Consider the following 27,105-nt stretch of genomic DNA (forward strand, 5'->3'; position numbering starts at 1 on the left):
TCCCTGCCCACCCCTGCACTCTCTCACCATAAGTAGAGAAAAAATGATTTAAAAATTTTTTTTTATATATTTACTTTTTAAAGTAATCTCTACATCCAACATGGGGCTTGAACTCACAGCCCCAAAATCAAGAGTCACATGTTCTTCCAACTGAGCCAGCCTGGCATCCCAGAAATGAGCTGTTTAAGGTATAAGAACATAGAGTGGGAAGACGAAGGCAAAGAAATGAGATGTATGGAGTGATCTCTTTCCTCTTCTGAATTTCTTTGGAATTTACTATTTGGACCAGAAACTTAGCCTTTATATTGTCAGATCTCTTTTTCTGTGGAATATCTTTTCTCCTCAATTAAATGGCAAGCTCTCTGTTTTTTATTTCTCCCCGTTACCACATAGCAGATACTTCAAGGGTTTGGTTGATGGAAGTGGTTACATGTGTTTTCTCAGGAGGAACAATCTTTTTTTTTTTTTTTTTAAAGATTTTATTTATTTATTTCTTTGAGAGAGAGAGAGAAACAGCATGAGAGGGGAGAGGGTCAGAGGGAGAAGCAGGCTCCCCGCTGAGCCGGGAGCCCGATGTGGGACTCGATCCCCGGACTCCGGGACCATGACCCGAGCCGAAGGCAGTCGCTTAACCAACTGAGCCACCCAGGCGCCCAGGAGGAACCATCTTGAGGAGAGGATTATAGAAGGGGCTGCCACCTGTTTCCATGACAAAGCACCTGAAAGTGACTCAGCCTAACAGCCAGTCAGTCTGGTTGCTCCCAATGAGAGAGAGAGAGAGAGAGAGACTCTATTTCTAGAGACCCTGATCACCTCGCACCTGCCTCAGCCAAGCTTGTCCATGCAGGCTGTTCTTGCCTCTCAGCCTTTTGGAGAGAAAGAAGAAAATGGCAAGTGTACACGTCTCTGGTTTGGAACTTTGCAGAGACATTTCCTTGGGGCCATTAGAGGATTGTTCCTTAGATCTACCTTTTGTTAAAGAACTACACGGCGGATGTTTGCTCCAAGTGCTATCTTCATCCTCAAACATTACTAAAATGGACATTGTGTACCTATTGAGGAGGCAAAGAAGCTCCCACTTTTGAAGCCTTGCAGTGAGGTTGGGGAGTCTGTACATATCTGTGGGGCAGGCTGTCAGTTCTACTAAAATTCCAAGCAGGATAGGGTTGCTCAAGACTGGGTTGGTCCAAGAAAACTTCAGAGAGCCTGAAATGGACCTTGAAGCAAGGGTCAAATCTGACCAAAAAATATATATATATTGGGGGGAGGGGGGCAGTAAGTGACTTCATTTTAACTCAAGCAGATTTCATATGGTCACATAAAGTTGGAAAAGATTTTGGAAAGCCTTGAATTCCAGATTTACAGTTTGCATTTTAATTAGTAAGCACTAGGAAGCCATTAAATGTTTTTGAGCATGTGTATGAATGTGTCAAAGAATTGTATAGACTCTCTGGCGGTACAGGAGAGGATGGTGGGGGTGGGGTGCTAGTTGGGAAAAGTTAAACAGTCCCTAGAGATTATTGGACTATTGAGCATCCAACTAAGGTGGTAGGAGAGAATGGGAAACACAGCACTGAATTCTGTGAACGTCTGTCTTGGAACACTACTTGCATGTTGTTTGAGTTAAAAATCTCTAGGAATGCTTCTCTGATTCTTGCTTTCTTCGTCGTCTCCTGACCACTTTCCGCAGGAGAGTGGAAAGAAAACTGCACTATGATTGTCCTTAGGCAACTCTCTGCTCCACTGGACCTTGATTATCTCATTTAAATCAGATAATAATTTTACCTGCCGGAAGGCAGAGCACTGGAATACAGAATATCTTGATGATCTTTTCAACTCTTTGAGTGCCTTTCTTGTTTACTTTTTTTTTTTTTTTGATATTTACTTATTTGATCTCTGCACCCAACGTGGGACTCCAATTCACGACAGGGAGATCAAGAGTAGCTTGCTCTTTCAACTGAGCCAGCCAGGCCCCCCTCTTTTTGATTTTTAATTCTTCAGAACTCTCCAACATCTGCTCTCCCCCAGTAGCTATTTCATCCCAGTCTGGGAAAAACCACTTGGGATTCAGTCCCGGGTGCGTGTAACTTCGCCAGAGTTTCTTGTTGAGGTGGTTGAGGCTGGGATGGAAGGGTCTTCAAATCCAGCCCGGACGAAGAAACTGGCTGATTTAAGTGGCCCACTGCCTCCCAACTAATACCATGTCTACTCTTATTACTTAAAGTAGGAAGTAGGGTCGTCACTGGCCCCGAGAGGCCCTGAAGCCAAACCTCGGCGTCACCCCCCCCAGCTCGTCCCCAGAGTGACCGCTCCCCCCACTCCCCCCCACTCCGCGCCCCACCTTCTACCCGGCTTCTACTTCACTTCTGCTTGGGGCGCAACACCACTAAGTGCCTGGGCGGTACCTCAGTTTCCCTCGGTCACACAGACTTCGGATCAGAACTCGCCCCCTCCAACACCCCAACGGTCTCGAGTCGGGGAGGTGCCAGACGATCTCTGGCCGCCTCTCTCGCTGCCCCAAGGAGGCCAACGAGAGCTCTCCCCTCTCCGCGGGGCTCCTCAGGGGCGGAGCCCACCTGTGCCCCGGGGGCGGGGCCTGGGCGGGGGCGGGACAGGTGGGTGTGCGGTCGCGCCCTGGGCTGGGAGGAAGAGCCGGAGCGGGAGGCGGCGGCGAAAGGCTGGCAGACGCGCACCTAGGGAAGCCTTCCTGTGGGCAGTGAGAGCGGGCGAGCGGGCGAGGAGGCGGGCGAGGAGGCGGGCAGGAGGCGGCGAGGCTGCGACGAGGAGAGGCGTGGAGAGGAGAGCCGGGCGCGGAGGACATTCGGGGGAGGAGGCGCCGGCTGTGCTCGCGGAGAGAGACCTGAGAGGCGGCGCGAGGCGCCCGAGGGACCGCTGGCGCGCGGAGCATGAGCCGGCGCCCGGCTGGAGAGCGGCCGGGGGAGACGGCCTCGGCGCAGTCCTGAGACGCTGGGCTGGGGCTGGGCCACCGTGCGCCCAGGGCGCTGGGCCCGGCAGGGGGGCGGGGGCTGGGTGCGGAGCGGCCCGCGCTGGCGGCGGCCGCCCGGGCGCCGCGCCATGGGGAGCCCTCGGGCCGCGCTGCTCCTGCTGCTCCTGTGCCCGGTCAAGCTGCTGCGGAGGCGCTTCCGGCTGCTGCTGGCGCTCGCCCTGGTGTTCGTGGGGCTCTGGACTCTTTATCTGGAACTGGTGGCGTCGGCCCAGGTCGGCGGGAACCCTCTGAACCGAAGTAAGTAGCGCCGGGGGACGGGGGAGGGGGGACGGGGGCGCGGAGGTGGGAGGAGGCCGGGCCGGTGGCTCCCGGGTTGGGGAGACCCGCCTCTCATCCTCAGACCCGATTTCCAGCTCATTTTCGTCTCCAGGTGCCCGGCGCCGCCCCGCTGCCTACTCGGGGAGAGAAGGGGGGCGTGGGGGCCGGTCGCTGAGTTCCGAGACCGGGCCTGCCCGCCGGGCCGTGTGGGGCCGGGGCATCCTCGGGGCTGCTCGCTGCTGCCCTCGGAGGACTGCGGGGAGAGAGGCTCCCGCCTGCCCCGCGGAAGTGCGGGCCGAGACGCGGGGCACCTCGCGCGCGCTAGGCTTGCAGCCGCCCCCAGCGAGAGAAACGCGCGGTCCGGTCGTGGGCTCGGGGTTTGTGCCCGGGGTGCCGTCGGCCGTGAGTCCCCCGAGGAGGCGCGCTCCGGTTAGCGCGGCCCAAACTTTGCTTGCCGCCTGCTCTGTGGCTCGCTACGTTTCCTCTCCCGCTGCGCTTTCTGGGGTTCTTTATTTTAACCATACCTCCGAGAGCCCCCTCACCTCCCCCTTCCCCTACGCCACTCGCCCCCCTTCCGCTTCCTCACTGAGCCGGCCTCCACTCCTAGTCCTGGCCACCCCTCCAGCTAGTTATCTGAAGCTCTCTTTGGAACCCTTCAGAACGTCCTGGTCATGGAGACAGTGGACCGCACAGTGGACCAGGCAGGGGCTAGATTCCTACTTCTCTTTTTAACGTAGCCAAAGCCACTTAATTTTTCTGTGCCTCAGTTTCCTCTTAGGAAAATGTGTGGGAACGGTCTCTTTCTCGTTTTCCTTCGACACGCATGGCTATCCGACGTCATTTTCAGTTTACTATTGATGGAGCTAACCAAGTAAAATTCCGAAAGTGTCAGCGACTGTAAAAGGTCAGTGTAACAGCAGGAAAAAGTGGAGAAACTCCCAGAGAGGAGCCTCCCTGCCCAAGCCTGAGGAGTGGAGGCTCGTAGTTGGAGCACATTGTCTCCCATGCATTCACTTCCCCCATTGAGGAAATTCTGAAGGTCTGTGTGGTGATGAAATTGCTGGTGAGAAGATGCTTCGACATGTCCTTGTGTCAACTGCTCTGCCCAGAGTTGGGCGTGGTGCTTTGCCTCCTCCTGTGGCCAAAGAGAGGGAATCACTAGGGTCAGTAATTGAGCTGGTTCAGGGTAGAGACATATATTTATGGCAGAACCTCTCTGTTGAAGTAATTCTGGCTGTGAGTAGGGAGACTGGGCTTCCAGTCCTGGTTCTGCCACTAATGAGTTGGGGGATCAAAGGGAAAATGACAGCTTCTCAGGTAGGAGGAGGAAGTTGGACTAAATGACCTCCAAGGTCCCTTTGAGTCTGGATGCTTAGATTGTGTGATCGCCCCTGCTTGAGCTTTTCCAGGGTCAGAGGGCTGAGCACATCGTGAGGACAGCTCTGCTTAGCCACAGCTCCCCAGCTCTAAATAGGAGAGTTCTTCCTTCTGATGACCAAAATTTGCCTTCCCATAGCTAGTTCTTCCCTCCCCTGAGCCTTGCTCTTCTCTCTGAAAGACAGTGCTCGTCCATACTGTGGCCGCTCAGTCCCAAGTGGGTGAGCCCCGTTGGAGTGTGTGCAGGTGGGAGGCCCTGGGAAGGGATCTCCCTTCTCTCCTCCTTGGGACACCCCTTCTCAACGTGGCCACCATTTTGTTAATGTGGTAGCCAGTGGGATCCTCTGCACAGATTAAAAACGGAGGAAAGCAGTTGCTTTGTGATGCTGAAATTAGTGTCTTCCTCCCACCCTCCACCCCCACCCCAATACACTTTCCCTTTACCTCAGGTGTGCTTTCTCCACAGAGACCAGAACCAGTTTGCCACCATCATAATCTCACGCTCTGTCTCCTACCCTCTGACTCCTGTTGGCTGTCTCATCCTCAGCTATCAATTCGTGGATCTGTTTGGTTTCCCTTCTAGATGAATCTTAGCTCTGGGTTTCCTTATTCTTTGTTTCCTTTTCCAAACTGACCCTTCTCCAGAAAGATGTTCCCAGCTTCCAATTCCAGCAACATCTTTGTTTGTCTAACCATCATTTTTAACGAGAGCCCAAGCCCAGGCACTGATGGCTCATTGCTTCCTCATCTCAGCCTCCTAGAACCCTGAAACCCATCTGCTCTGCAGGGTGACTTTTCATGCTGGGCTGTCTCATTGTATTCTCCTCTTGCCTGGATTTCCTTTTGGAATGAGGTTTAGACAGTGGCTGTGGTTTCTGGCTCCTTGTCTCCCATCCTTTGTTTTTAAGAAGCCCAGACGTCTTTCATCAAAGTCCTCTCTTGTCTTATAGGTCTTATTCCCAGCTCAGAGCTATTCCTCTGGGGGGAGAGCAGGAGAGGAGGAATTAAAGAATAGAAGTACAGAAAGGCTTGCTTGCATTCCCTCCTTTACACCCTGGCATACCAACAGCAACCAGTAGAACTTCCCCTCCCAGGACTGCACCCGTGGCCTTTACCACAGCAACCAGAGTCCCAGCTTGGCTCTGCTTCCCAACAAGCCACCCTGCCTCCTCTCTCTAGCAATCCCTGCCAACTCACTCTACCAGCAGCCTTCCTATCATCTGTAAGGCCGGCCTCCTTTACCAAAAACCTTTCATTTGCCTGTCCCTGTGTGACAGGTACATTGATCTGACCCTGGAAGAAGTGTATGGAGAAATGGCAGTCACAAACTCCAGGGTGGGAAAGTAATGACAGGGGAGCATGCTTCCTGCTTCATCTTCATGGAATAACCCAGTAGTTTAAGATATGGACGATGTGCAATTTGGGCTCCATATATAGAAAGAGATACAACCACAATTGGAGTAACTTCAGAGAAAAAAAACCCAAATCTTTAACAGATAGAAAATGAGTCCCTTGGACAAAAGAATTAGAGCTGTTCACTCACTCATTTAACCAAATATTTATTTAGCACATACCTCAAGCAAGGCATTGTGCTAGATCACTTAGATATAATGATGAGTAGATATGGTTTCTAGCCCTCTCAGCAGCTTTCTCTCTAAGAGGGGAGTTCAGGTGCATATATAAAAATAATTGTACTATGGAATAATCATTAAGTTTTACAGCTGGGGAAACTAGATGTTGCTGTGACACTTCCCGGAAATGGGATGGGGCTCTTTCAACTAATATTTCATGCAAGTGGTGACATTTCAGGAGATCTTGAGGAGCTGGTAAGATTTTAATGGATATAGAAAGAGAAGGCTATTCCAGACAGAAAGCAGTATAAACAAAGACCAGGGAAAAGTTAGAGTTTGGGAATGTCGAGCATCTGGGTTTGATGAAGCAGAGAGTAGGAGGGGAGAATATAGGATGGTGCTATATTATGAAAGACTTAGAAAACAACCTTAAAGACTGGCATTTATTCTGTAGATAAGAGAAGGCAGTTTTAGAATAGGGTAGGTAGGGGCACATGGGTGGCTCAGTCAGTTAAGCATCTGCCTTCGGCTCTGGTCGTGAGCCCGGGGTCCTGGGATAGAGCCCCACATGGGGCTACCTGCTCAGTGGAGATCCTGCTTCTCCCTCTCCCTCTCTCCCTCCCCCTGCTTGTGTGTGCACTCTCTATTTCTCTCTCTCTCTCTCGGTCAAATAAATAAATAAGATCTTAAAAAAAAAAAAGAATAGGGTAGGTAGCCTTGTAGAATGGAGCCAGCCAGGGTCAAGCAGTTTTATGATACTTTGGTATGGAGGATGCCTGAATAGGGTCCTGAGGGTCCCTTGCTGTGGCTGGCATGAGCCTTTTAGCTGCTGAGCCTTTTAGCTGCTGAGTCATGAAGCTCTCCTGGGGACAGGTCAGGTCAGGGTGGTAGTGGGGCATTCAGAGGGCTTGGGGCAGTCACCATATGCCACCATGTTCATAAGTCTTTCAGTAGCTTAATAACTGCTACAGCTGTACTGGAGTGTACCAGCTGAAAAGCAGCCCTGGGAACAGACTATTAGTGGAGGTTAAAGACTCTCCATCCTGGCAGGTTTTAACAAGTTATACCCATTCGTTCAGATTGGATTAGCTAAATCCTGCCCGAGGGCAGAGATCTGGACTAAAATGGTTTCTAGGGTCTTTGCTCTCTATTTGACCTACTGCTGGGACCAACTTGGTGCTGGAGCCAAGAGATTGCATTTGGGCATGGAGCCAGGGCAGAATGATAGCATGCACCAGCCTCTTTCTAGATCTCACAAGGCCAGTTCCAGTGTGTCTCCATTTTTAAGTGTCAGCTTTACCCGCTGAACCCCAAAGTGTTCTCAGGCTCAGGAATGAATCGGCTTTACACCTCTCTGGTTGGCCCCTGTGACTTCTGGTGGACTTTGAATGGGCTGAGGGAGCCACAGCCACAGATGTCAGGCAGGCACCTGAGCTCCTGGGGTCACCACAGCCACGCTGGTTTGGAAAGGATACAAACCCTCCATAGCAGAGGTAACTCAGGGCAGAACAGTAATCTGAGCTGCAGGCAGGGAGAGAGGGGGAACAAATGAGACCGATGTGTGGGCAGAGCGGGCATGGTGTGGCTTAGGGCTGACGCTCAGAGCAGAGGTGAGTGTTGCAGGGGAACATGACTCCTTCTGTGCTCCCCGTGGCCCGGGACCATGTCTGCTGCTGCGCTGGCCGGGCTGCCCCTCGCTCCCGTGGAACCTCTGACTCGTGTTCCTGTGTCCTGTTTACGTCTCTTTATGCTGCCACCCTGGCCACCTGGCTGCTGTGTGTATCTTCAAATCAGTATTCCATTCTGGGCACACACTAGGCACTTGAATAAATACCTTCTGGTTATGGATGGTAAGCTCTGAATTTCCAAGCACCTGATATTTTCCACTGGCAGATACTTTGTTTATCAGTGACCGATGCAAGAATAGAACCTCGGAATTCTTGTTCCTTGTAGCGTAATACATATAAACAATAGCCTTTCAGCACATATGCAAAGGGTGAGAATTAAGCCATCAATGCCTTTTTATATAAGAGTGTTTTCTTTGGACCCAGTACCGTCTGTTACCCAGAACGCCGTGTGTGACGGAGAGTAGGAGACCTTACCCAGACTTGGCATCTCCTTTCCCTGGTCTCTCCCGTTCTCTTTGTGACGTGGCCAGGACAATTGCGGCAACACGCCTCGCCATCTATCCTGCCCACACCACCCAGGGACCCCCAGTCCGAGTTGAGGGTGTGCCTGCTCAGGGGTGCCAAGGCTCCTTACCGCTCCCTGTCCGGGAGTTGTCGGACGCCCTGCATGGTTATAACTGCTTCGCAGCACCAGGTCTTTTGAAGCAACCACTTCTGTGCTGGTTTTAGGAGCTGCTGGTACTCGGACTGCAGTCATTTTCCAGGCCACAGAGCCTGCTGGTCTTGCCCTCTAGTGCTGAGCTTTATGGAGCAGAGCAGAGCGGCCGCCATAGCAGAGTTTGCTTTGGAAGGGGGCCTACAGGCTGTTCTTGGAGCCTAGTTCTGTACCAAGTTCCACCAGTCTCAAAATCTACTCTTTTTATTTTCCACAAATACTTCTCCTTATATCCAAGGATGGTGAGGTCTAAACCAGGCCAGCTCTACAGTTTGCTTTCAGACCCCTTTAGCCTTGTGATCCACAATTAATAGATTTATATGTTACCCGATATGAAAAAAATACTACTGGAAGAGGTGAGAACAGTTTGGATGGTGTACATAAAGGGCGTTGGGCTGAATATGTTATATATTCTGAGCAAAGCATGATGGATAGCTCTTTAAATTTTGCAGACTTTTAGGTTCTAACAAGTGCTGCTTTCAGTGTTACGAGTATCCATGAGACAAGCAAAAATGAATATTATTTTTACCCTTGTGATATTTTTGTATGTAATTTATTTTTTATGCTAATTTTTTTTTTTAACTACTAACCCAACTTTTTTAGAAAATAAGGATACAAATTATCCCTGTGGTCCCTGGCTGTGTGTGTGTTTTGTTTTGTTTTTTTGTAACTTTTCGTTGAAATATCTTATGTGTTCAGAAAAGCACACATATAAGTATACAGCTTGAATTTTCACAAACTGAACATACCTGTGTAACAAGCACCCTGATGAAGAAATGGAACATTACCAGCACCCCAGCAGTGCCCCTTGAATTCCCTTTCAGTCATTACCCTCAGGACAGATTCACTTAGCCTATTTTTATACTTTCTGTATAAAAATACGTGCTTTATTTTAAAGTTGATATTTATGATTATAAAAATAGTACATGTTCGTTATACCAGATGACAGCTTTGTAGCTGGACCACATTAACCCCTGTAAAATCACTTTTTTGTGCGGTAGTATCCCATTACAACTGATACAATAACTTAAGGAGTGGCCAGTGAAGACTAGGACCTAAAAGCTATGAGATAGAGCCCCGTGAAATTCTTCATTAGAACTGCTACCAGGGTGGGGTTGAGAAACATTGCTTATCCTGTGTGTGAGAACCATCCAAAAATGTTTCTCTGGTCTTGATATTAGAAATAGCTGTGCTTGTTTTGAGTAGTCAGTTTGTTTAAATTTTTATTGGCCATGTAAATTGTATACCTACCAGGTTTTTCCCTTTGTGGTGGTTACTAGAAAGCTTTATAATTCAGTTTTTGGTTCATCTGGAAAAAAGTGTAAAAGGTTTTATGATCTGCCTCTTGGTATTAATTTTATGCCTCTTATATCTTTATTTTTCCTTTTCCTCCCACAATGACTTCTAGTTTATGTCATCTTATATTCTATGGTCCTTGTAAACCACTTTAACTTTTTCAGAGCAAATCAAGGCATAAAAGAAATCAAAGAAGTACTATGGTGTATATAAAAGTATGAAGAAGAAATTAAAAATAACCTATAATCCCACTACTTTGACCTAGAGATTATTGAAAAGAAAAAAAATAAAGTATAATCTGTGATAACCAGATGCTGGATTCTGGCATATCTTAAACAAGAATTCTAGATTTAAAAAAGCCAAACAATAACATTCCCAGTCTTCTTCTTTTTTTGTAGTTTATTTAGGTGTTGAAAAGTTGAATGGCATTCAAAAATAAATTCTCACCTCTTCATGAGTATCATTAAAAGCTTAGAATTTACTGACAGATGTTGGGGCCTAAGCCAGTGTCATTGAGAACAGTGACATAAATACAAGGAAAATTCAGTAAAGCTTGGCAAGCCCCATCACCACTGTTAAAGCAACTGAAGGGACTGGTCAGGAAGGCCAGGAACCTCAAGTTTGTCATGTGGACTCTTACCCTGCCAGACCAATGGTGAGACCATAAGCGTGAAGACCTGTAGCCACTGCCCAGCCTGTGGTTATGGATGCATAAAGTTACAAACATTAGAGATCCAGTCCCTTTACTAACAGATGAGAAACCAGGTCCAGGGAAGAGATGATATCTCCCTCCTCTACTAATTTCTTTTAAACCGTATTCTTGTGGCGCCTAGCAGAAGCTATGCATGCATCCTACTCTAGTATCAGGACCTGGGAAAAGGGCCCACGGATGGGAAAAGGAGAAAGAAAGGTGGGGGTGGGGATAGAGAAATGACATTCCAAACAGACCAAGGATTTTGTATGTAAATGCCCAGAAGTCGAGTGATGTGTATTTTTCAATTTTTATTTATTTTGCAAATCTTGAGTGGCTGCAGAGGTGATTCATTTTCAAACTTAAAATGTTTATGGAGCATTTACTTTTTTGTGGGGGACTTAGTGGGGTAAAAAGCATTGATAGTTCCTGGAAAAAATTATGGACTTTGAAGACAAGGCAGGGCTCAAATCCAAGCTCTGTTACTCACTAGTTGCAGGACTTTGCATAAGGTACTTAGCCCTTTTCAAGACTCAGATGCTTCATCTGGGCAAGAGGGGGTTGGCGGGTTGGGTTATAATGCCCTCCCTGTAGAGCTTTTCTTATGACTAAGTAAGATTTAGTGAGCCTAGCACATATTAGGTGCCCAATTAGATTTAACAAAAACCTTGCACATATTAAGAGCTCAGTGGATGTTAGTTCCCATCTCTGCCCCCTGAGAGTTTACAGTCTGGTAGGAACTGGAAAATGGCTGGGCAGGCAGGAGTGGATAGATACATTCCTCAGCTAGCCCTTTGCCAGTGTCTCTTTGGCATCTCAGTCCGTGACACAGCTGTGCCCGGTCCTCAGCAGTCCCCAGGCCATCTATGTCCAGCACCTGCCAGCAAATACATGTTCTTCCTTTTTTCCTTCTGTGATACTCAGCACCGCCTCCATCTTTCTAAGAATTTGTTGTTGTTTTTTTATTTGTTTGACAGAGCACAAACAGGGGAGCAGCAGGCAGAGGGATAGGGAGAAGCAGGCTCCCCGCTGAGCAGGGAGCCCCATGTGGGGCTCCATCCCAGGACCCTGGGATCATGACCTGAGCCGAAGACAGACGCTTAACGACTGAGCCACCCAGGCACCCCCCTCCCCCGCCGCCTCCATCTTTCTATCCCCATCCCAGGCAAAGACTTGCATTAGGGGGTGGGAGGGGCGGGTCAGAAGTCAAGGAAATGGGAGATCTGTTGGGGATGTGTCCGGGCACAAGAGCTCTGCAATTGGGAAGTGGTAGCTGGGCACTCTGCTGCGTGTCCCTGAGCACACTCTTGAGGATTTCTGGGGCTGGAAGGCAGAAACACTGGGCACTTATCTTTGTTTAAATCCTAGCTTTGTAACTGACCTGTTGAGGTCCTTGGGCAAGTGCCTTTTCTTTGGAGGGCTTCAGTTTCATAGTCTTTGGAAGGAGATGCCCCTTTCAGGAGTAGGTTTGGAACCTCTCCGGTGTCACTGAGGTGTCAAGGGGACAGCCAATCTTTGCCATTCTGGCACTGGTCTTTCATGACTCAGTTGCCTTGAACTGAGAGGTGGCAGCTATCCCAGTGCTTCTGGCTACTTGGTCTCCAAGGTCACTTCTGACAACGTGGTCTCCATACAAGCCGTTGCCTCAAAGATTAAAGGCCTCTCTGCTGAGATCTTCTTACAAATCCTCTGACCCACTCCTTTCCACCCTGCCTGCCAACCCAGGGTTCAAATGGATGCATGCAGGCATGTGCACTTACACACCCTCCTCTCACCAAACAGCTGGTCTCCTGACTACACACCACCACCTCTGAGTCAAGGGTTGGCAGGAGGAATGAGGACACTGAGGATTTCCTCACGAACCAGGGACTAAGTGTTAATGGAGCATCTCAGTTCTTGGTGGTCTTTTTTGTTCCAGCTGAGCTGAGGGCCTGGAAAAAGGGAGAGGATGATGGGGAGCAGATCTCAGGTGAACAGCTTCCAGGAGAAGGCAGGGACGTGTACGTACAGCACAATGAAGTGGAGAAATTGAGGGAGAGATATTATCCCATTTTCTCAGTTGGTTCAGTGACTCTGTTTTTCAAAGCTATAAGTTTTATTTGGTTTGATTTCAAATTTGGTTCCTTTAAAAATACTATTTAGAAACTATATTGTTCTTCTGTTCAGAAATATGTTACTATAATCTATTCTAATTTTTTCTAATCTATTGTCTAAAGTTGAGGCTGCCAAAGTGTTAGTATCTGCTTGCTGCTCTGACAGTTCATTTTTTTTTTTTTAACGTAAACTCTACACTCAACATGCAGCTTGAACTCAAAACCCCAAGATTGAGAGTCGGATGTTCTACCGACTGAACCAGCCAGGCGCCCCTCAATTCTTTATATTTTGGCCCCTGGAGATTTCCCTTGCTTTATGGAACTTAAGTGTTCTCTGTAAATAAAAAGAAGTTTGTCATATTTTGTCCAGCATTTCTTAGTATTTCACTGTATTTCCCAAAAGGAAGTCCTTTGGCTTGAATGCTTAAGACCATTTCCAGCCCCTATAGCCTGTGATTATTGGGAGTTGTGTGTGTAAGCACAGGTGAATGCCCCACTTGAGGAATATAGTAGAAGCTAGGTAAACGTTGAGGGAATGCAAATCCTGTAGCACAGAGGCTCACATGGTCTGAAGATGAGGTTGGGACAATGGTTGTGACACGATTGTGGTGTCTCAAGTGCCAGGCTGCTGTGGTTGGATTTGGTGGAGAGTAACATACATTTTTTTTAAAGCAGGGATTTGATGTGATGAAGGCAGTGTTTTCTTATTTTTTATCCACTGACTTGACTTTGACTCTTCAGACATTTGTTGAATACCTTTTATGTCCTAGGAACTGTGGCTGTAGGTAGATGATACTGTGGGAAGTTTGCAGGATGGCGTGGAGAGAGAGGGGCCGCTCAGTTACTTATCACAGTGACCTAAAGTGTGGGCAGTGAGTGTCTAGCTGAGAAGGGTGACAGAGAATAGCTGAGACCTGTCAAAGAAAGAAGTGACAGAATTTGCTGGTAGAGTTGATGTAGAAGGTGCCATGTTGGGTGGTGAGTTTCACACACGGTTCTCTGGCTACGCTGCCATGATTAGTTTAATTATGGGCAACCCTGTACAACGAGCATCTCAAAAGATGTTCTCGTGAGGAAAAATGTGCTTTCATTTCTCCTTACAGCTTCCTCTTTGGGATTTAGATATTGTGCTGGTCCTGCAGGACAATACAAAGGGACGGGAGACAGACACTCATGTATTTATTTATTTATTTATTTATTTATTTATTTATTTATTTATTTATTTATAAAAGATTTTATTTATTTACTTGAGAGAGAGAGAATGAGAGAGAGCACATGAGAGGGGGGAGGTAAGACTAGCTTGGAGAGTGAGGGGGTCTCTGAGAAGTGACTTATCCAAAATAGATAACTAGGGGTAGAGGACATGATTAAGCACAAAACAAGTGAGTACCTCAGGAGTTCAGAGAATGGGAACTAGGTAGAAGAGGGAAAAAATGTAGAACAGAGTCACTGCTCTTTTTGAGGAGAGCATCTTCTTGCTAAGGCCTCCCATTGTCCTGAAAGCAATGGCCTCCTTCACCTCCTTGGTGGGAATAGGGTCAGCCTTAGACTCAGTTTTCACTGGGAGTCCCTGAGAAAGAGGGGCTAGCCAAAGGCTCTGTCTGGGCCCGAGGAGAAGTGATAGTGGTTGTTTTGGGGGTGCATGGGTGGCTCAGTCGTTAAGTGTCCGCCTTCGGCTCAGGTCATGATCCCAGGGTCCTGGGATCGAGCCCCGCATCAGGCCCGCTGCTCAGCGGGAAGCCTGCTTCTCCCTCTCCTACTCCCCCTGCTTGTGTTCCCTCTCTCACTGTGTCTCTCTCTGTCAAATAAATAAATAAAATCTTTAAAAAAAACATAGTGGTTGTTTTTCCTCATTACGAACTTGGATCCCAAAACCAGGATGAGGGGAGACGCAGTTGGAATCCACCTCTGTTCTCCTTGCCTCGCAGCTTGCTTGCTTTCTTTTTTTTTTGTATCTCCATTAGTGCACTTATCAAAGTCTGCCTTCCATCAAAGTTATTTATGTCTGTGTTTGTCTTCCCCCATGGGATAGTGAATTTCTAGAGTGCTGGACCTGGACATTTTCCCCCCTTTGTCTCCCTAGGGCAGAGATTTTTAACCTTTTGTGGCTCATATACACTTGTAGAATCTGATGAAGAAACTGTGGAAATCTGTGCAGAAATTTGCCTGCCCCCTCGAATGTTTTGCATGCTATTTTGGGGAGGTACACAGGCCCCTGACTCCTATCTGTGGATCTCCAGTCAGGAACTCTGCCTGAGTGATTTGCCCAATACCTGGTACACAGTAAGTTCCCAGAGTTTGATTGATTTGGGGTCTTCCTCCCAGTTAAATCCCTTTACTCTATTTGCAGGGGACAGATGTTACGTGGGAGAGAGCCAGGAAGCAGTCCCACTTGTAGGTGATGGAGAAGAGCGTGTACAAACTAGAAGTAACCATCCAGAGAGCAATAGCTTTGCTGTCGCTTCTTGTCCCCACAGAGTCAGAGTTGGTGTATCCTCCCTCTTGGGCTGGTCTTCTCCCCGACTCTTAAATGCTGCTGTCCAGTCTCATATGATGTTCCTTGTGCTTGCTTTTCAAAGGTCTGCCCATTCTTTCAACCCCATCTCTTCCCTGACGCCTGCCTCAGTTATTTCTCTTTCAGCTGACCTTACCCTTTTGGGAACTTCTGTTGCACTTAAGTTGTCTGCAACTCAAATGTTGATACTTTGTTTTGTTATTTTGTTTTACTTATTTCTTGAGAGAGAGAGGGAGAGAAAGAGAGAGAGAGGCAGGTGGGCAGGGACAGAGGGAGAGGGAGGGAGAGAGAATCTTGAACAGGCTCCACGCCCAGCATGGAGTCCAGTGCGGGGCTCGATCTCATGACCTTGAGATCATGACCTGAGCTGGAATCAAGAGTCAGGCGCTTAACCAACTGAGCCACCCAGGTGCCCCTCTTTTGTTATTTTAGATATTTTCTTTATCTCTACTTTGTCTGGGTTGGTCTTATGTACTCCAACTAAGGTTGTTAGAGAAGCCAAAGATGGCTCCAGAGGATCTGGTGATGGCAGTTGGCTTCATCCCTCCCACAAGCATCAATGAAGTGCTTGGAAGAGGCGGGTGGTGAACTTGGAATTGAGTGGGCACAGGCTTCATTGTGCCCACGTTTCCTCCATACAGACACAGCCATCCTTTCTACCTTAACTCTCGAGGTTGCTGTTGTGTCTTCTGTGCCATCTGCCAGTGTCTCTACCCGCCCCCCCCGCAACTCCTTTTCTTCCTCTGTCATAGCATAGTTGTCAGGAGCAAGTCTCTGAAGGCGGACTACCTGGGTTTGAATCCTAGCTCCAATTCTCAGTACGCTGTGCTTTAGTGAGCAGAGTACTAAGATTCAATATGCCCCAGTTACTTATCTGTGAAATGGGAATATTAATAGTTCTACCTTGTTGGGTTTTTGTTGTGGCAATCAAGTGAAATAAGACATACAAAGTACTTAGAACAGTTCTGGATACATAATGTTTAATAAGTGTTAGCTGCTTGTTTTTATCATTGTCTTATTTTTTTCATTATTATTGTTTTTTTTTTTTTAATCATTTAATCAGCCTTTAAAGCCCCTTTGTTTCTCTTTTGACTGGCTTTTGGGAACTGTCCTTCACATATCATAGAGAATCCTGGGGCAGAATGGATCTCAGAGATTTTTAAATTCTGAGATGGAAAATACCTGCAATTTTTACTCCAGGCGAATGGCAGGCATCTTCAGTAGAACATGTAATTCTTCTACTAAGCCCAGATGCAGTCTCAAAATCTTTCTCAACACATCTCATCAGGCAGTGGCAAGTTGCCTCTTCAAGTGTAATCTGCTCAAACTCCTCATTTCACCAATAGAGAGTTTAAGGCTTAGAGAGTTTTAAGCAACCTGCCTAAAGCGCAGCTTTGGGCTCAGGATTCCTGATGCTTGAGCAGTGCGCTTTACAGCATACCATGCCACTCACCATTTTGCCATTACCTATTCCCTTTTTATTTGCTGAGAGTGCTTTCTTTTCATGACTGAGTTTCATGAGGTCCTTTTTTCCTACCCATCCAAGCAGTCTGACAGTGTGTGAAGCAGGCATATAACCCATTCTCAAGTCTGTTTATTTATCTTTTCTTGCCAGTGAATGAGCGGAAGTTGTCACCTAGTTGGGGTGGATCGTGGGCCCACCTCAGCTGCTGTGGGGTGACTTGTGAGTTTTCTGAAATTTCTCTAGTGACACCCTGAATTGATACTGATAGCTGAGGGTAACCTGCAAAGAGGCTCTTGTTGATGTTGAATTCTCATACTGCAAAGGGCAGGCCAAGACGTGACATTTCTCATCCAGCAGGTACCTTTGTTCCCTACACCCTCTTATCCTCAGAACAGCCCCTTCTAGTAAAGGAGTAAAGAGCTTCTTTAAAAAAAAACCATTCAGGGGCGCCTGGGTGGCTCAGTCGGTTAAACGTCTGCCTTTGGCTCAGGTCATGATCCCAGGGTCCTGGGATAGAGCCCTTTGTCGGGCTCCCTGCTCAACAGCGAGCCTGCTTCTCCCTCTCTCTGCTCGTGCTCTCTCTCTGTCTCTCTCAAATAGGTAAATAAAATCTTTAAAAAAAATAAGGTAAATCAAAAGAGTGTTGAAACATATAAATCATGAGATCCTCTGGTAGAAAAGTACATATTTTTAAAAGATGTTGTCATCTCCGTTATTCTCATCTTTGGAGAAAGATACAAGCTGATAAGGGCTGATGTTTTCATAATCCTAGCCCTTGTTAGCAAATGGAAGTCCACTGCCGGCAATTCTGTGCGGGGGTAAAAAGTGAAATGGATGACAAATTGAAGATAAATTGCAGAGAGGTAATAATAAGTGGGTTCAGAATGCGTTTGGAAGCCTATAGAGAGGAGGTGGAAAAATTAGTATTCAAGTTTGATTTAACCTATTGAATAAGAATTCAACTTTGTTCTGATGCATGAAGGTTGGAAAAATATTTGCATAAGGGACATTCTACAATAGTGAAGCTTTAATTATGTTTCTCAGGAAATACCACCTGTCTGTCATGGAATGACATTTATCAAAGCAAGAAGTATTAAATTGGAAGTTGGTATTTACTCTGAGAGAAAGAAATGAGCATAATAAAGTGCCTAAGGGACTTGTTGATACAAAAATTAGAGAGTTTCAATTTCTGGGAAATGGCAATATATTGTAATATTTTTAGGGAAACAATTATGAAATTTTTTAGTGCCCCTTACAGATCTAAAGTCGTTTTCTGTTAGTTTAGCAAGATAAACATATATCGTACATAACTTGGTTTGCTCAAAATGATTGTGCTTGGTATATTTAGAAATTGGAAAGCCTGAGAAGCAGGGGGAAAAAAAAACCCAAAGTTGTCTCTTCTAAAACCAAGAAAAAAAGTCCTCAAGAAGGAGTTGTTTTTCTATATTTTCCTGCCCCTTTCTATCTCTAATAAGGTTTAGAAAGTTCCAGAGTAGTGAACACTTTCCCCAGCTGGCAGGGGTTTCATGATCCAATCATGTGAGGGAAGCAATGGAAGGCGAGGGAGAACAATAGTACCTTGTTTTCACAAGGAACTTTTTTCTGGGAACTTGGAGCAACTTAGGCTGCATCCACATTTTAGGATCAGAGATTGCTACTTCTCCCAGAAGAAAGATTGCTCCTTTCAACCTGTCTGCAAAGGTGTCCTCTGCCATGGTCTAAGGATGCATATGGAGCAATGTGGGTGGGAAATGACACTCATCCAGCGTGTCACTTGGAAGACAGAAGGTGCAGCCTGCTGCCTACTTTATAGAGGGAAAACCAAGGCAAGAGGTGGCAAGAGGTACACACAAACCTAGTAAGCCTGCTGAGGAAGGAAGTTCACTCCAGTGTGCTGGCTCTCAGCTCTAGGTCAGGGCTATGGGATGGCCCAGAAGCTCAGCAGGCCTCAGTGTGCAGTCCAGAATCTCTCTTGAGTAACTTAACCTTTTGTTTCATGGCTGTGGCCCTGCCCAGAACTCTCCCCTAGACCAGCGAGCTGACGTTCGTTGGACTGTCAAAGCTGGGGTAGAGAGAGCACACATTGGAATCTGGTCACCAGCAGGGCAAGGGGGGACCCTTGGTTGCCTGCAACTAGCCAATGAGGGAGACAAAATGAGCAGTTACGGAAATGTGGAGGAGGGAGTCATTCTTCTAAGGAGTCTTTTTTTTTTTTTTTTTTTTAAGATTTTATTTATTTGAGAGAGAGCATGAGCGGGCAGAGGAGCAGAGAGAAGCAGACTCCCCACTGGGCAGGGAGCTGGATGCAGGGCTCAATCCCCGGACCCCAGGATCATGACCTGAGCTGAAGGCAGACGTTTAACTGACTGAGCCACCCAGGTGCCCTTAAGGAGTCTTGATAAGGAAAAAGGTGAGCAACAGTGTCAGGTGCAGATGAAAGGTCCAGAAGGATGAGACCTGAGAGGAAACCAGCATATTTGGCCAAGGAGCAGGGAGAGTCAATGGTGAATTGCATGGTCAATTGAGATCTGTCATAACAGAAGGGGGAGAGTAGAAACCAGGTTATAGAATCATAGAATATTTGGTCTAAAGAGAACTTGGAGGTCTTTTACTTTTAGGCACATGGTTAGGGCTAAGAACCCTGGGCTGGGAGTCAGGGCACCTGGGTTCCAGTCTTGGCCCTGATATGAACTGGTTCTTTGACTTTGAACAAGTCATTTCTGCCTCTGGGCCTCAATTTTCTTTTCTTTCTTTTTTTTTTTAAAGATTTTTTTTTATTTATTCGACAGAGAGAGAGAGTACAAGCAGGGTGAGCGTCAGGGAGAGGGAGAAGCAGGCTCCCACTGAACAGAGAGCCCGACGTGGGGCTTGATTCCAGAACCTTGGCATCATGACCTGAGCCGAAGGCAGATGCTTAACCGACTGAGCCACCCAGCCACCCCAGGGCCTCAATTTTCTTATTTGTAAACGAGAAGCCTTGGCTACTTGGTCCTTGAGGTCCCCTCTGGCTCCAATATTATTGCCAGAGAAAGTGATATTTGCACCAGCACTGAGGATTCTGAACTGGAAGTGGCTAGAGAAAGATTGGAAAAAAGAGATTCGGAGAGATGCCTGGATTCAAATCCTGGCTCCAGTCGCTTGCTATGGAACCTTGCCTTCTCATTCAAGCAGGACGGGGAGTTGGGTCCTGGGCCCAGCTCTTATCCCAGAGACCGATGCCCACCTCCACCTTCCTTCTCTCCTCCTCCACTGACTTGGGAAGGACAGGTTCCATAAGTGGGGACAGTGAAGGAGAGGTTGAGGTATGAGCCCAGGGGAATGATTGTTAGTGGCTAATGATCGTTAAGGTCTCTGGGAACCTTTGGTTGGAGAGGCTTAGTGACTTGGCAGGATATTTCTGTGGGCCCGAGTGACCGTGGTCATCTTTCCCATAGCCCTCCCACCTACTCTTCCTGTGTCCTTCTGAGCTGCGGACCCCCTGCCCCCGCAGCTCAGCCCGGGGGTGGGAGGGACTTATGCCCAGGGATTGGCCCAGGCGTTTGCTGCTTATTTTAGCAGCTCCAACCACAGGCTTCCTGACCAGACCATCAGAAGCTAGGGGACCTAGAGGTGGGGGTCAGTGAGTCATGGGCTCAGACACTGCCTCAGGGAGGGAGCCCTCCCTAGAGGTGCCCCTCCAGGAAGTAGACTTCCCCTCCAAAAGAAGAGGACTGATACTTGGATTCTTCTTCACAGAATCACTGACTTAGGTCAACTAATTTGATGAGCATCCTTGTGGTGTTCAGTATAATGGGAATAATGATCCTGACCTCACAAGGTTGTGGTGGCAAATTGAAAACCTGGCACATCTTAAACTTTTGCTTTCCTTTCCTTGGCGTGCCTTGAGTGCAGAATAGGACAGGGTAGACCCCATAGGTGCAGACCCGGAGGAAAAGCAGAAGCAAAGCAAAAGTCAAGTCCCACATACATGGATGTTCTTGCTTCCCCCGTTTCCCCAGTTCCATCCTGAGGCTGACCATGATGGGAAAGTGGGACTTTGCTCTGTGCTGCCTTCTCCTAACCCCTTGTTGTCCTGGGCCAGACAGGCTCCTAGTCATTACCTCACCGCAGGGCCTCGTCTGCCAGAGTGAGTGGTGGAACTGCCTGGGTGGAGAGCTGGAGGCTAATTTTAGACCTGGAGACTCCCTGCCAGCAGCTGTGGCTGGGCCCAGGCAGCTGGGCTGGGCCGCCTGTGGGGAGTTCTAAGTCTCCTTGCAGGGAGCCATGGACACAGCCCTCCAGGTCTGCTCTCGGGCACATTCCTGCCTCTGCCTTTGCTGCAGGGGAAGCCTAGGACTCGGGTTCCTCTGCACGGAGGGCGGGGCCTGGAAGCTGCCACTTTCTCCAAGACCTCTTGCGTTAAGGTATTTCTATCTTTTATCCCTTTCCAGGTGATTGATACAGCACCTCCACAGTGGGCTGGTGGTTTCTGAAAAGGGGCGCTGGAGGCAATAAGAAGAAGAGCATGTCCCCAAACTGTCCTGGATTTATAGACTAACTCCAGCCTCCCCCTCAACGCCTCGGCCTTTTTCTTAACTGGCACACACAGAAAGTGACAGGAAAAGGTATTTGTGTCCCACATGAGGGTAAAGCAATAAAGGTATTTGTGGACGAATGCAGCCAGCCCTGGAGTTCCACTGCCCCAGGACCCCAGGGGGTTGGTACTGGGCGCAGCTGTTACCCATTTGAAGCCCATTAGAAGGCCCTGGCGCAGCAGGTGGGAAACTGCCAAGTCGCAGCCCCGGACACATCTCCTGGGGTACTTGTAGACTTACGCCACAAAGAAGCCCAGAAAGCACGGAACCTCTCCTCTTTATACAGATGAGGAGACTGAAGGTCAGAGAGGTTACTTACCTTGTTCAGGGTTTTGTGGCGAATAATCTTTGCAGTCAGGTGAGAGCGCTCACATCTTGGCCAGTGCACGCTATGATGCAAGTGAGTTGTCTTGCACAGTGAGCTGGCCTATGGGGGCGGGGCAGTCTCTCTAAACTTGTTTCCCATCTATAAAATGGAACTCATTTTACTTGCTGCTCCTTCTTGTGTAAACAGTTTGAATATGAATGTAAAAGTACTATATCACTGTAAAAACTGGCATGGATTGAGAATGAATGCTATGCCAGCTACTTTTCAGGTATTACCTCTTTTTTCTTTTTTAAGATTTTATTTATTTATTTGAGAGAGAGAATAAGATAGAGCATGAGAGGGGGGAGGGTCAGAGAGAGAAGCAGACTCCCCGCTGAGCGGGGAGCCCGATGGGGGACTCGATTCCGGGACTCCAGGATCATGACCTGAGCCGAAGGCAGTTGATTAACCAACTGAGCCACCCAGGCGCCCCGGGTATTACCTCTTATCTTCCCTTGACCCCATCAAGACCACATGACTGCTATTTTACAGGGCAGTTTGCCTCCTTGCTGTCAGCATTCCTCTATTAACAAATCTCCTCTCCCTGCTTTCCCCAGGGTGCTTGCTTCACTTTGTCAGTGGCAGTCATTCCAGAGCTGAGATGCTAGAGATAGGAAGTATCTGTCCTTACCCCACCCTAAGTGCAAGCCATGCCACTGTTGCCACATGCCAGCTTCCATGGTTATCCCAGGGGCCGTCACCCTCCGCTGACAAGGTGGAGGCTTTGAAATCCTTCATCTGTCCCAGTGGTTCTCAATCTGGCTGCACATTTGGATCACCTGGGGAGTTCTAAGAACTATCCATACCAAGACCTCACCTCAAGTCAGTCAATTAGGTATGAGAAGAGGGGGAATGAAGCATCAGCTTTGCAGGTGATTCTAATGGGTAGTCAAGGTAAAAAAAAAAACTTACGTCTGCTCTTTCTCTCCAGATGTGATGAGCTAAGAAATAAAGGATGATGAAAAGATAAGGGAGTACATAGCTAAGCAATGACCCAGAATGCCCTGGACCCCAGGCTGATCCAGGATTAGGCCAGTGAAGACTGGAAATGGGACAAGTAACAGAGAAAGAAGGAGACAATGAAGTAGAAAGGAAAGAGGAGAAATTGGGGGAAAAAATGCTTGGTGTTAGAGGTTGCTACATTGCCCCCTGTAATGACCCCATACCTTTCTTTCTTTTTTTTTTTTTTAAAGATTTTATTTATTTATTTATTTGAGACAGAGAGAATGAGAGGGAGGAGGGTCAGAGGGAGAAGCAGACTCCCTGCCGAGCAGGGAGCCCGATGCGGGACTTGATCCCGGGACTCCAGGATCATGACCTGAGCCGAAGGCAGTCGCTTAACCAACTGAGCCACCCAGGCGCCCGGCCCCATACCTTTCTAATAGTACCTGTTTCATGAGCTGTTTCACCCAATAAATATTTGATCATGTGGTATGTGTGAATTGCAGGAGATACATAGAAGTGTGAACTCCACCCAGTTGGTATTCCAAGAGCTATGGTATTCTTGCACAGATGGATGTATATGTCAGAAATAATGCATTCCCTTGACAATGCTCTCTCCAGCATTCAGAAACCCTTTCACCTTGGGTAGAGCTTATTACACTTGTTTAGAGTCTGTCATGTAAGGGCAAGAAACATGTCTGTGTTGTGTCTTAGTCACCACTCTATCACCCAGAACCTAGCATTATGCCCACTTCAGAGAAAGCCCTCAACGGATTCCATATTTGTTTATTGAATTTGATTATTTGAAACAAGTAAAGCAAGGTGAGCTGTAAGGACATTGGGAGCATGATTATGTGCTCAAGTGCCTAGTGGAAGTAACAGAAATAAAATCTAGCTAGGGGAGGAAGCCTTTGTGGTGGAGGTGGGATTTGAATTAGGACTTAAATGGTGCAGAGGGCTTAGATAAAGGAGCTTGAAGATGGAGCAAACAAGGATCTGCCAGGGGCACGATGAAGAGCCTGGTCTGATAGAAGAGGCTATTACATTCCCTAGGGAGGGTGGCCAGGGAGGGGAAAGAGGTCCTTACAGTCCAGGGGCAGCTCAAGTTGCGAGAAAGGGAGGAAGGAACCAGCTGTGGGAAATGGGTACAGTCTCAAGAGATATATGAAGGATAGATGAATCACTTGATCATTTAAATAAATTTTATATTTCCATTTTGAGCCTGATTCTATAACATGAGCAGTCAGCAAATTGAGACCCCTTCCGGTGGGATGGTGTTTACAGGTGTTGCATCTAGGAACAAAAGATGTGAAGAAACCATGACCCAGAAATAAGTGAATAACCTCAGGATTGGCCGTCCCAGGGCCTCGGTTGGCAATGAAGAAAGGCAGAGCAGTGGTTCTCAACCGTGGCTACATACTGGGTCATCCAGGAAGCTTAAAAAATAATTGACACAAAAGGGTGGAGGTTATACAAGTGTATACATTTGTCAACACTCACAGGACTGTTCACTTAAAATGGGTACATTTTGTTGTATACAAATTACACTTAAGCATAGTTAATTTTAAAACAAAACATACTGGAGCAGAAGCTTCCATGGGAACCAGTGCCAGCATAGGAAAACCTAAATTGTAATTGACAAATTGCTTGAGGCTCAGTGTGGACAAATCTGAGAGTTAAAAACTTCAGGGGGAGATCTAATGCACAGCATAGTGATTATAGTCAACAATACCGTGTTATAAACTTCAAAGTAACTAAGACTAGATCTTAATTGTTATCACCACAAAAAAATGATAATTATGTGGCACAATAGAGGTGTTAGCTAACACTACGGTGGTAATCATATTGCAGTATATAAATGTATTAAATCAACACGTTGTGTGCTTTAAACTTACACAATATTGTAAGCCAATTATATCTCTAAAAACAAACAAACAAAAATTCAGGGGAACCCATTCATAGGGGAGCCCTCCCACTTTTGTGTTTTACTTCTAGGAGCTCTACCAGGTCCTCACAGTGGATACTGGAGAAAAATACCCTTGTGCTTCCACCAGGTGGAAGAGAAAAGAACTACTATGAAATACTCCAGAGCAGTCTGTTCTTCTTAACAAGGCCTGCCCTACAGAGAAACTATTTTACCAGAGCCTAACTTACCTGGGGGAAGGGAAATACCCAAATTCAGCCCTCTCTAGTCATTCTGTGCCACCTAAGGGCAGGGAGTGGGAATTGAGAAGCACTAGTGAAGGTCACAGTCCAGATGGACAGGTTCACCAAAAGATTGAGACCTAATCATAGGACTCTAGAATACTTCCCCTTACTGTCACGTCCCTAAAGGCCTATTCACTGCAGTCCCCTTTACCTAGTATTATTGTGTCTACTTTTCAATTAAAAATTACAAGGCATACTATAAGGCAGAAACACAGTTTGAAGAGACTAAACCCACATCAGAACCAGAGTCAGATAATGTGGAAATGTTGGAAGTATCAGATCAGGACTTTAAAAAATCTATGATTAATATGCTAAGGGCTTTAATGGAAAAAGTAGGCAACATGCAAAAACAGATGGATAATGTAAGCAGAGAGATGGAAATTCTAAGAAAGAATGAAAAATTACAGAGATCAGAAACACTGTAGTGGAAACGAAGAGTGCCTTTTTTTTTTTAAAGATTTTATTTATTTATTTGATGGAGAGACACAGCGAGAGAGGGAACACAAGCAGGGGGAGGGCGAGAGGGAGAAGCAGGCTCCCCGCAGAGCAGGGAGCCCCATGCGGGACTCGATCCCAGGACCCTGGGATCATGACCTGAGCCGAAGGCAGTCGCTTAACCGACTGAGCCACCCAGGCACCCAAAGAGTGCCTTTTTTTTTAAAGAGGGACTTGGGGGAGGGGCAGAGGGGGGAGAGAATCTTAAGCAGGCTCCATGTCTGGCATGGAGCCTGACACAGAGCTTGATCTCACAACCCTGAGATCATGACATGAGCTGATATCAAGAGTCAGATGCTTAGCCAATTGAGCCACCCAGGTGCCCCTGAAGAGTGCCTTTGATGGGCTCATTAGTTGATTGGACATGACCAAAGAAAGAATCTCTGAGCTTGAGGATATGACAATAGAAACTTAAAAAACTGAAAAGCAAACAAACAAATGACTGGAAAAAAAAAATAGAACAGACTATCAAAAAACTGTGGGACAATTATAGAAGGTGTAACATATGCACAATATTCACCAGATGAGAACAAGGAGAGAAAGGAGCAGAAGAGATATTTGAAGCAATAATGACTGATAATTTCCCCAAATTAATGTCAGTCATCAGACTACAGATCCAGGAAGCTTGGAGAACACTAAACAGGCTTCCCTTCCCCAATCATATTCAAATTTCAGAAAATCAAAGATAAAGAAAAATCCCTGAAAGAAGCTGGAGCGGGGTGGGGGAGGTGTGGGGGGGAACCCACCTCACCTATAGAGGGGCAAAGATAAGAATTATATTTGTCATCTCAGAAACCATGCAAGCAAGAAGAGGGGAGTAAAGTTTTTAAAGTGTTAGAAAAAAACCCTAAAATTCTGCATCCTGTGAAATTATCCTTCAAAAGCAAAGGAGAAGTACTTTTTCAGACAAACAAAAATTGAGGGAATTTATTGCCAGTAGACCTACCTTACAAAAAATGTTTTAAAAAGTTCTCCAGGGGCGCCTGGGTGGCTCAGTCGTTAAGCGTCTGCCTTCGGCTCAGGTCATGATCCCGGGGTCCTGGGATCGAGCCCCACATAGGGCTCCCTGCTCAGCGGGAAGCCTGCTTCTCCCTCTCTCACTACCCCCTGCTTGTGTTCCCTCTCTCGCTGTCTCTCTCTCTGTCAAATAAATAAAATAAAATCTTTAAAAATAAGTAAGTAAGTAAGTAAGTAAGTAAGTAAATAAATAAATAAATAGCAAGCTCTCCAGAGGGGGCCCTGGGTGGCTCAGTTGGTTAAGTGACTGCCTTTGGCTCAGGTCATGATCCCAGGATCCTGGGATTGAGCCCCGCATTGGACTCCCTGCTCCTCGGGGAGCCTGCTTCTCCCTCTCCCTCTGCCTGCCACTCCCCACTGCTTGTGCTCGCTCGCTCTCTGACAAATAAATAAATAAAATCTTAAAAAAAAAAAAAAGTTCTCCAGAAGCACCTGGGTGGCTCAGCTAAGCATCTGCCTTTGGCTCAGATCATGAGATTGAGCCCCATGTTGGGCTCCCTGCTCAGTGGGGGAGTCTGCTTCTCCCTCTGCTGTTTCCCCTGCTTGTGCTTGCTCTCTCTCTCTCTCTTTCTCTCAATAAATAAAATTAAAAAGAAAAAGTTCTCCATAGAGAAGAAAAATGATATAGGTCAGAAGCTCAGATTTATATAAAGAAAGGAAGAGCATTAAAGAAGGAATATGTGTGGGCGCCTGGGTGGCTCAGTTGGTTGAGCGACTGCCTTCGGCTCAGGTCATGATCCCGGAGTCCTGGGATTGAGTCCCGCATTGGGCTCCCAGCTCAGTGGGGAGCCTGCTTCTCCCTCTGACCCTCTCCCCTCTCATGCTGTTTCTCTCTCTCTCTCGCTCTCTAATAAATAAATAAATAAATAAAATCTTTAAGAAAAAA

At 47.1% G+C, this 27,105-nt stretch overlaps 1 protein-coding gene across 1 annotated transcript in view; it reads left to right on the forward strand.

The window, feature by feature from the left end:
- The first annotated feature begins 3,044 nt into the window (after positions 1-3,044).
- B4GALNT3 (beta-1,4-N-acetyl-galactosaminyltransferase 3) overlaps positions 3,045-27,105 on the forward strand; it is a 90,478-nt gene continuing 66,417 nt past the window's right edge. Inside the window, exon 1 of the mRNA XM_045871226.2 lies at positions 3,045-3,244. Coding sequence (XP_045727182.1) covers positions 3,076-3,244 — 169 coding nt within the window. The 5' untranslated portion in view covers positions 3,045-3,075. The remainder of the gene's footprint in view (positions 3,245-27,105) is intronic.

This window comes from Mirounga angustirostris, unplaced genomic scaffold (genome assembly GCF_029215605.1).
Source record: "Mirounga angustirostris isolate CCGP_5_RB_7025 unplaced genomic scaffold, mMirAng1.0.hap1 SCAF_5, whole genome shotgun sequence".
Lineage (NCBI taxonomy): Eukaryota > Metazoa > Chordata > Mammalia > Carnivora > Phocidae > Mirounga > Mirounga angustirostris.